Source organism: Atheta coriaria, unplaced genomic scaffold (genome assembly GCF_025399875.1).
Source record: "Atheta coriaria isolate IRGN ID8LTWV9N9 unplaced genomic scaffold, Caltech_Dcor_3.1 hic_scaffold_5_pilon, whole genome shotgun sequence".
Taxonomy (NCBI): domain Eukaryota; kingdom Metazoa; phylum Arthropoda; class Insecta; order Coleoptera; family Staphylinidae; genus Dalotia; species Dalotia coriaria.
In genome coordinates this window covers 11,973,720-11,984,023 of record NW_027045447.1, presented here as the reverse complement: position 1 = coordinate 11,984,023, position 10,304 = coordinate 11,973,720, and the positions used below count along the sequence as shown (strand labels likewise).

General features: G+C 34.0%; 1 protein-coding gene across 5 annotated transcripts in view; it reads left to right on the top strand.

Moving 5' to 3' along the window:
* Window positions 1-8,216, top strand: part of LOC135791947 (KH domain-containing protein 3-like) — a 24,922-nt gene extending 16,706 nt beyond the window's left edge. For 2 of the 5 annotated variants that reach the window (XM_065302554.1, XM_065302557.1), the window contains exon 2: window positions 7,474-8,216. In XM_065302554.1, the coding sequence (XP_065158626.1) occupies window positions 7,474-8,208 (735 nt within the window). In that variant the 3' untranslated portion in view covers window positions 8,209-8,216. Of the gene's footprint in view, window positions 1-5,845; window positions 6,099-6,326; window positions 6,512-7,114; window positions 7,403-7,473 lie in introns of those variants that run through there. The other 3 variants (XM_065302555.1, XM_065302553.1, XM_065302556.1) reach the window with 3 other exon arrangements.
* Window positions 8,217-10,304: the final 2,088 nt, after the last annotated feature.

Below are 10,304 nucleotides of genomic sequence, written 5' to 3'. Positions count from 1 at the left end.
TTTTTTATGTTTGTAATAAAATATACTAATCTTTATCTTTTGTTTCAGGTGAGTTTCTTCCCAAAAAACACAACTGTCGTATTTATATGCTAATTGGGTTGCCTACATATACGTAAGTGTACATTTTGTTATTTTTGCGTTAAACTTAAATATTTCTTTATATAAATGTAAAACAAAGACAGTTTGGGTGTAGTTTCGTGGATGAAAGTCTAAATCTAAATAATATAAGGAAGTTTCCTGAGTTTCCGCGAAAAGACAGCTAGTATTTTGTAGAAATCTACTTTTGTACTTACTTCCTAGAATTGCTTTAGTTATTTTTCGACGTTGCGCTTGGAATTGACGCAGGTTGATGTGATGCTAGAGGGTTTGTTAAAGTACAGCACGAGCTTTTTCTCGCTCATGCTGGCGAATGAATGACGCCTCGCTAATTAACTGAAACTCAGCGTCGAGATAATACATCTTGTGTGTCCACTTCTTCTGCGTTGCAAGTGGGGAAAATACCTTCATTGTATTTTCAAGGAGTTTACAGGGGAAAGAATTAATTAGTAATGAAAAAAATTTAAAAACTCAAATTTTTTTATTTTGTTAATTAATTAATTAACAGAGATATTTAGAAAAGTTTTAAGTGTGATATTATTTACTTTTGATTAACATCTGTCGTCAGAAACGAAAAAATTTAATTTATCTTTATTAGTTTCGGAGTTATCGTGATTTTTATATTTTAAATTCCCCTTTTCTGTAATTTATCCGCCATTTTGCATTCTTTTACCAACCGCTTGAATAGGTAATCCGACGTGGTCGATTGCGGTCTGTGGTCGCACAGAATAATCGTCCTTCAGTTGTTCGATGCTGCGGTCTGCACTTGTCCCTCCACTTACTTGCACTTGCATTCCCACCGGAAAGCGGAAAACTTCCGAGCGCAGTTTCCCTCGCAATAGCAGCCATTGCTGTGCAGTTTATCTAGAGTTGGAAACGTGCACGTTGGAGAAAACTGAAAACTGAGCAATGGATGCTTTAGATCCTTTGCAGGAGAGAAACTCATCAGGATCTCATTTGCATTCGCTATTCTTAGGGGTTTCCATCAATTCACCACGTTTGAATAACGCTCTTCAACAATGCAAAGAATTAGATTACTAAAAAGTAGATTTTCTTTGAGGTTAGGTTATGTTTTGGTTAAAAATTTATTAAAGTAGGTTTTTCACTTCTTGATTGTTGAGATTTATGATAAAATTTTAGGTTTTTGGATTAAAATTCTGATTTTTTGCGTAAATTGGTGATTAATGGTATTTTAAGTATCTAGAGCGCTAAGTTGCACTTTAACGACGTTTAGCAATGTGATTATTACGTTATTTTTTCTATTTTCACTGGATTTACACGTTTAGTTTTTGTATTTGAAGATCCACCCGTGGGTAAAGTACTTTAGTCACGGCTTTGGCCGTCCATGAGTAAAATACCACTTTTCGTCTCTCAAAACCGTGGAAAAAGTGGAGTTTTAAAGGTGGAATTAGAAAAATTATATTTTTTAAGCAAAACATCAATTTTTGAGGTTAAATCCGCGAATAAAACGTGAAACATCGAATAAAAACGATTTTTAGTAATAAAATAAGTAAAATATTAAAAAATTACTAAAAAATAGATTTTCCTCTTGAGAAAGGTTATGTTTTGTATAAAAATTTACTAAAGCATGTTTTTAACGTCTACTTTGTCGAGATTGATGATTCGGAAAATGTTTCACGAATTGTCTCGGAATTTCTCAGTTCCTAGAGTCCTCCAGGTAAAAGATGTGTCCATTAGTGTCCTCTCGGGACGGTTCAATCTTTTTACCTGTGCGCATGTCTCTTAGTTTTTTTATTGTCCATGTAAAATCCTCAATATTCTTCGCGATGAGTTTTTCTCATCTCAATCCTCTGTGCTCTGAAAGCACCCTCTCGAGAGTGAAAAGTGCACACAGTTTTTAAGTTCTGTGTGCATCATAAAGAAATTGAAGCATCCGGAAAGATGCTGAAAGCAATCTTTGCTCCGCTGATGAAAAACCAACGCGCTGCAGATGTTTGCCTCGACTAGACGTCCCCGCAGACGTCCTGCGATACAATCCGTGTAAGGGGCGGCGGTGGTGGTGGCGGTCGTAGTTTGAGACAATACGGACGAAAGGACGACGTGGGCTTTTGAATGGCGGGACTAAAGGGACAAAAGCGATAGATTCCGACGTCGTGAAGACGTGCGGGATAACGCCTCGGCGGCGANACTCACGACTTGACAAGCAGAGGTAATCTAATTCATTTTGCCCGGAATTAGGGAATAATTTCGTCATCAATCAGCGCTATTTTACTCTTAATGCGCAGGAATAAATACATTACATATCTTGAGTTGGGATAGTAGATTATGTATCAAGTGTGCTAAGTGGCCGTTTATCAACGTTTAGCGCATCACATCGCGCACGTTATTTTTGCTTCTTTCACTTTATTTTCACGTTTAGTTTTTGAAAGTTTAACAAATGCGCATGCGCAAACTCCACCCCGTGACTAAAATGCTTTAGTCATGGATTTGGCTATATATGATTAAACTAGCTTTAGCCCGCGGCTTCGCTCGCGAATATCTAAAATAATGAAGTTGCTTCCGTCTGTAGTCACAGAAAAAGTAACAATGAAGTAGAATGGCGGGAAGTTTAAAATGGCTGAAAGTATAGTCTATGGAAGTATAGTGTACAGTCTCCATAGTGTAGTCAATTGGATTTGATGTTACACAGTGTGATAATACAGTTAATGATGAATTTTTACTTACTATAGTACCATAAGTTTGAGCTTCTGGTATTTAACGGAATGCTAGATGGCGTTATAGTCAGAGCAGATGCAGAGGTATTACTGGCTAAACAATTTCTTTATTTTATTTAAAAAATAATTATTTTTATTAAATAAAAAGCAGCTTATAACCATTCGGGGGCCACTAAGAATATGTGTACAAATTTTCATGATGATCGGTTAAGTAGTTTTTGCGTGAAAGTGTAACAAACATCAGGACTTTCGCATTTATAATATTAGTAGGGATAAACAAATTTATGTTTTTTTCATAAAAAATGTGATTAAGAATTACTTCTAAGCGATTAAATAAAACATATGCGAATTTTATTGCGTGAATAGTGTGAATTTGAGCGTTTTTCTTTTGAGATTTTAAACCAGGCCAGATAACTTAATGCGAAATACTCGTAGATATAAAATGCAGAAAATGTTAAATCGTGCGAGACGTTGTCAGGACGTTGGTTTACGAGCTCGTAGTTTATCTGCTTTTTGCAAAGCGGAAAGTGCAATAAAGAATGTCTGTATTTTTTACGTTTCTACGTGGCTGTGAGCAGCATTTACTGATTACTGGCGTATTTTTACTTCAAAACTGCATAGTTACGCCATCTGACGGTGAAAAAATAAAATAAATCTAATGTATTACTGTCATTGTGATGCGCTTAACCTAACTGGAGTGTAATTTGTGGTGGAATGGTTGCGGTGGTTGCGGTGCACAAAAGATTTGTTGTTTATGTGTATGGTAATTTTTGCAGACAACACGTAAGTATGCGAGGAGAGCACGATTGAAGATAAACGACGCCAGCGACGATGCGATGAAATAAATTAGTCAATGTCGGCGCAGAGCTCGTTTAATTCAACGCTTAACGCCGAGTCACTGCATTTAATGCACGTCTATTTGTTGGTGCAGTCTGCAGACATTGCATGGAGGGATTTGTATAGATATTGCATAAATTTGTATATAAATCAATAATAATAATATTTATTTAATAATAATATAATCTGATGAAATAGGAAGAAATATTAATTGAATTTTAAAATTGATTTGTTTTTGGTTTGTAAAACAATTGTTGTTACAGTTACGTATTCCACATTCAAATATTTTGTTAACAATTAAATTCTCTTTCTAATGACGTGTCATTCAATATTCTACAACAAAAACTTTTTAAGTTATCGTGTCGCAAAGTTTTTGATTTTTTGAAATAGAACAATTTATATCATAATAAACATTGTCTGCTATTTTGCTTAATAAGTTGATAATGAGTTAAGATAATTATTTAAAATTTAGCTCTGTTATTGTACATTAAATTATCTTTCAAATGATGCTTCACTTGTCATTTTTCAACAAAAACTGTTTGAGTTATGGGGTCGCAAAGTTTATGAAAGAAAAAAGAGTAACAATAAAAACTTTAAACTATATTTATCTAAATAACTAGCCTGCCACTAACTGAATTGATTTCAAATTAACATATTTTATTAAACAATAAATAACCTTTCCAAAAATGTATTATTCAATATACTATAACCTAAACTCTTTGAATTCTAACCTCACAAAGTTTAAAATTATCCCAAAGCCAAAACCCCGACCTTAAACATCAAATTTCTAAAGCTAATTTTTGTTTAAGATTCCCCAGAGTATAATAATGATAATTACTCAACAAAACTCACCAAACAACAAACTTTTATCAGACAACAACCCAACTTTTAATTCCTTTTAGAAATAAACCCAAAACACGCAGCCTATTGTGTTTAATTGGTTGCCTAACGTGATACTAATAAAATGACATGACCGTAATTTAAACTCACACAAATTTAGTCTATTCCAAGTTTTTCTCCATTAAAGAAAAATCCCTTGGGAAGCCTATTTGTGCATAATGTTAACAAGGTCGCTCGACGCCTTCATTTCCAACCGAAAAGTTCCACCTCGAAGCCCGCTTCGACCTCGATTTCGATTTCAACTTCAATTCAATTGCTTTACTTTACTTCCCTAGTGCTTTTCGACATCTGCCAACATAACCTTCAATTTTCAGAAAGCCGAAACTTACTTTAAAATATCCATAAAAATCACACAATAATATTTATACATTAACTAAATTTGTTTTTACTCTTTTTGTGTCAATTCTATCAATAAGATTCGCAATTTTATTTTAAAGAAATTAATTATATAAAGGATTGCTAATAATGCACTTCAGCGCGCCATCTCGGATTCAGCTATTTAACTATAACTATGATTGAATCTCATTGTCAACTTTTATCCTATAGAAAAAGGCTGTTTTTAGTGTTTCCCAGCAATTATTCAAAATTTTCTCGCCGTGAAAACCATCCTTGGACTTTAACGAACATTTAAAAAAAAATGGTTGCTTGTAAAGTAGGTTTACGATCGAGATGTTTACGTGATAACGTCTTATTGGTGATATAAGTTTTTTTTTGAAATTATTGCATTCGCCAAGTTTACCTGCAGTCATATTTGCTAAGTACTCGAGTTGTAGAAGTTTGCAATGCTTCACGGTAATTCGGGCATTTATCAGTGGTAAGATGTGGTATTTATTTAATATGATAAATTTCTAGCTTTAAATAACATTTATTATTTCAATTTTAGTGTTTTAGAAAAGAAATGTTGAAAAATATCAAAATGAATTATTTTTTGTGAATATTTTGAATTGCTGCAACCCAATATACTCTACATTCTTCTAAATTCTAATTGTAAAAGAAGTTGCATAGTACAAGTAAGAGATCAAGCTGAATATAATGCACTTTTCGCCTGCGTGTCCGATCCGCTTTTCCGGAAGCACCGAACTCCCTCGAGGAAGAATGATGGGTTAAGCGCATTAAGCGCACGTTAAGCACATTAACGGTTTTAAGCTCAAGTATAAATTGCACCACAATACGTGTCCCATCCACGATGCGCAATGATCAAAGACACGAATTATTACTCAGAAATGTATCCAATTGTGGTTTCATGCTAATTCATGCACGAGTAATAGCAATTAATCAGTAACCTAAAGGTATACTGCTATTCAACTGTTTCTTGATATTTCAATTTTCCAGCTGAAAGTGTATGCAAAATGTATCATGCGATATGCATCCGGAACAATCATTACGCGGTACTTAAACAAATTAAAATTTACACCCTGTTTTGCATGTGCTGGCACAGGTAGCAGCTCTCGTTCGGTTAACTGGCGCACCGCCTACGCCTACGCCTGCACCAACGCTCATAAAATTGCCAGCACAACGTGGCCAACACCAACATAATTAACATAACTAATGGAAATTTATGAGTCAACTCCGGTGATGCAAAAAGTGAAGGTAAGTACCGATACATGCTGGATTTATGGCATGCACTTTTATTTATTCCTTGAATTCGTAATATTTGCGTTTTTTCATTGAAAAATTAATAAATCACAGGATTATATATTGATTTATCAATAATTTATTTCTATTGTCATGATTTATTATGCATTGTAATAGAAAGTACGTAATATTTAAATATTTTACTATATTTAATTATAAAAATAATAAAAAATGTCTTTTTAGGCAATAAAAGAAATAAAAAAGAGGAAAATATGGAAATATAGTAAATTAAACAGTTTGGCAACAATAAAATCCCATGAAAGCAAGATTGATGTGTTTGATCGACCGATTGACTCGTTAAGTCATCAAACCCGACGAAAAAAACTGCGTTGGATTGATTTATGATGCCCGCACGCACGCACGCATATGTGTGTTATCACTCCCTAATACACATCATTTCCGTATTCCGGAATTATTTTTCCATCTGATAGAATAAGAAAATATCATCTATTCAGATTCATACCAAAAATTTTCTCAAAATTTTCACATAATATATTGAAGCTTCATGTTTGTTACAAACTCTTCTTCCGACGGTTATATTTACGCTAAAGATAAGAATAATAATAAAAAGCAGTTTGAGCTTATTTGCTTCATGCTTGTCTTGCAAGTAAAGCTTGTTTAACGTTAAAAGGATTTGTTCTCGTTCAATTTTTTCAAACGTTATTCCGCGTTGCTCATAATATTCACTCTCGTCCCGTGAATCGTAAATACTCTTATATCCTCGCCGGGGTGAAACGTTTCGCTGACAATTCCCGCCGGAACGATTTTGCATTTTGTAGAAATCCAATAAATTCTGGCGCAGTGTTATATCATATCACAAATGTTTACATGTTTGTATTTTAGTCACAAACGTGTTTTTTTTACTCGTATGTCAAATAAAAACTGGCTCATACATATTTAAAGAAAAAAGTGAAAATATGAATTTTCACACTTTCCAATATCATTCACGCAGAGGAAAAAAAAAACAATTTAAATAATTTATAGTAAGTAAATAAAACTGGTTTTATTTTTATTTGGTATTGAGTGTATAGTGAATGGTAAGAAGATGGTTTTAATGCAAACTGTGCATAAATCTTGTATGCGTTGCTCAATGTAACAAATAAATGTATGCATTCTTTATGTGACGAAAATTATGTAACAGTTTCGAAATATTTATCTTTTTGTGAGTATAAAAGATGAAAAAAGTTAAATATAATCATCAGTTTGAGTTTGTTTAACCAAAAGTGTACAACAAAAATCGAAAAATGCGTTTTGCTTCTGTAAGATTACCAATAATTGTTATTATTTATATTATTTATACAAATAATGTTTTTTTTAAATTTTATTATAGATTTTTGTCATTTTTATGACAATTGGATTCATCCATGGATTAGGCCCTGTCCCTCAAGACTACTACGGCCCACCAAGATACCAGCCCCCACCACAAATCAACCAATGGAACACCTGGACCCCTCAACAACCTCAACAACCCCAACAACCTCAAATCATCCGTGTCCCCGTTCAAGTCCCCCAACCATACCCAGTCTACGTCGAAAAGAAAGTACCTGTACACATTCGTGTACCAGTACCACAACCCTACCCTGTTCATGTAACAAAAGAAGTGAAAGTACCTGTGCAGGTACGTGTCCCCCAACCGTATCCCGTACAAGTCGAAAGGAAAGTTCCGGTACGTGTAGAAGTACCAGTACGTGTCCCAGTTTACGTCCGACAGCCATACCCGGTGAGAGTAGAGGTACCAGTGACTAGGAACGTACCGTACCCTGTTCAAGTCATCAAAGAAGTGAAGGTACCCGTGCATGTACCACAACCACAACCGTATCCAGTGCATGTTACAAAAGAAGTAAGAGTACCAGTTGAGGTTAAGGTACCTGTAAGAGTGGAGGTACCCAAGCCGTATCCTGTGCAAGTAAAGGTTGAAGTACCAAAACCATACCCGGTTTATATCAGGGTACCGCAACAACCGGAGAGGCCACAGATTCCGGATAGTTATTATCGTCGTGAACAGGTTAAGGACACCTATGGTCAACCTGGATTTATCCCTGGACAACCATTAAATTATTATTAATTTATTTATGTTCATGCTTATTTATGCTTTTTTTAAATAAATAAATAATAACTTAAAATGTATAGTTTTATTTTAGACTCGCGACTTCGTCCCGGTAGTGTTTAATAAAAATGTAATTTGTTTTTACTCTCTTGTTCAAGGCATAGTATGAGTTAATTCTATGAATAAGATTTGCAATTTTATTTTAAACAAATTAGTTATATAAAGAATAACTAATAATGCACTTCAGCGCGCCATCTCGGATTCAACTATTTAACTATAACTATGATTGAATCTCAATGCCAACTTTTATCCTATAGAAAAGTGCGTTGTCTTTAGGGTTTTCCGGCAATTATTCAAATTTTTCTCGCCGTAAAACCATCCTTGGACATTAACAAAAATTTTAAAAAGAATTGGCCAAATTGGTGTAGGCGTTGTTGAGTTATGCGCTTACCAGCACATTTTGCAATTCATTTTATATTATACATGAAGTTATGATATATTGTGCAACAGCGCCACCTTTGATTGAATAACAATATCAATGTGTTTGTTTTCGAAATTAAATTACACAGAACTAAACGTTAGCGTTACGCGAGTGCAAGTGTGATTAATTAAAGTTAATTTCTAATTTAAGTTTGCGCACGCTGCGAAATTCGTTCGTTTTCCACGCGCGCCGCGCCGCGCCGCATGTAAAACGGCGGAAAACATTTGTGTGTGCTTTTGAACTCACTGTTTGTGAGTTGCAATTTAATCAACGTGTGCTGCAAAGTGTACGCAAACCACTTGAAACACGCTTGAAGGTAGTCGGCTCTCTTACAGCACCACTCGACACAATCAAATAATTTGCGTGCGCGAACGTCATTGCCAGCGCGTGCAAATCACGAAATATTTCGCGATAACGAGATACAGATAATGGAAGATAATGGAGAACATTATATCATTAGTGGATGTGATGTTTCTTTTTGTTTTTAATTAGCCAAATGTTGCGGGTTCCTTGACCTGATTAGATTAATATAATAGGGCACAGATGGTAGTTGGGTAAATATTTTGTGCAGTATTTTTGCAAAAAAACACAAAGTGTTAGTTACAACGTTTATAACTCAAGAACGGATGGATAGATTTTGATGATTTTTGGTTTATTGGATACGTTTTGACTTAAAAAAAAAGAATAATTAATAAAATATTCAAAGTTATGATGTACAGGGTGTAAAATAAGGGTTGAAAGTTGATATGGCCATTTAATCATAATTATAGTTGAATATTTGCCTCCCAGATGGCGTAAAAGTGCATTATTAGTTTTTATTAATTTTTTTAAAACAAAACTGCAAATTTTATATTGAAGTTTATGTAATATATTTGGCAAGTAGCGCCATCTAACGAGTGTTTCTTTAAATAAAACATTTTAATTGAATGTAAGCACCGTAATGATGCCGCAAACGTAGATTTAGCCAGAGATACTAATGAGGCAAAAAATGAAACATTTTAATGAGTAAAAATTAAATACTTTTAGCAAATACTCAAAACTTTCTAATGTTTTACCCTAAACTGTTTTGTTTTTAAATTGTTATAAAATATTTATAAAACCTAATATTGTTGGAAACTGTAATTTTTGTTTACAAAACTTTTCACAGCTTTTCATGCTTTTTTCTAACTTTTTACCGTAAAACTTTTATATTTCGCTTTATCAAGAAAAGATTTACGTCACTGCAGCAAAGCTTTCGATGCAGGACGTAGCTAATTCACTACATACTGGCAAATACCAACAAAAACAAAAAAAAAACTCAAAGCTGAGTCTCGGGAGACTTCAGAAAACCTAAAACTAAACGTGTGTTACCAAAACACGTTCGTATTTTCAAGCTTACGTAAGCTTAAAATGCCAATGAGATGCTGGTTTGTAAAGTAATAGACTTTGAAATTCACTTTAAAACCGGAAGTAAATATTTAAGCATTTTTCAAGTCCCAAAGTAATTGAAAACGTTTGAAAATGCAAAACTACATTTAGTTTTATTGCTTCTCTGTGAGCATTTGAGGAGATATAATTTATTTAAAAAGTCGTCGAGTATCCATTTTGGGATCAATTTATGCACGTCATATTTTATTGATGAATTGGTGTCAAG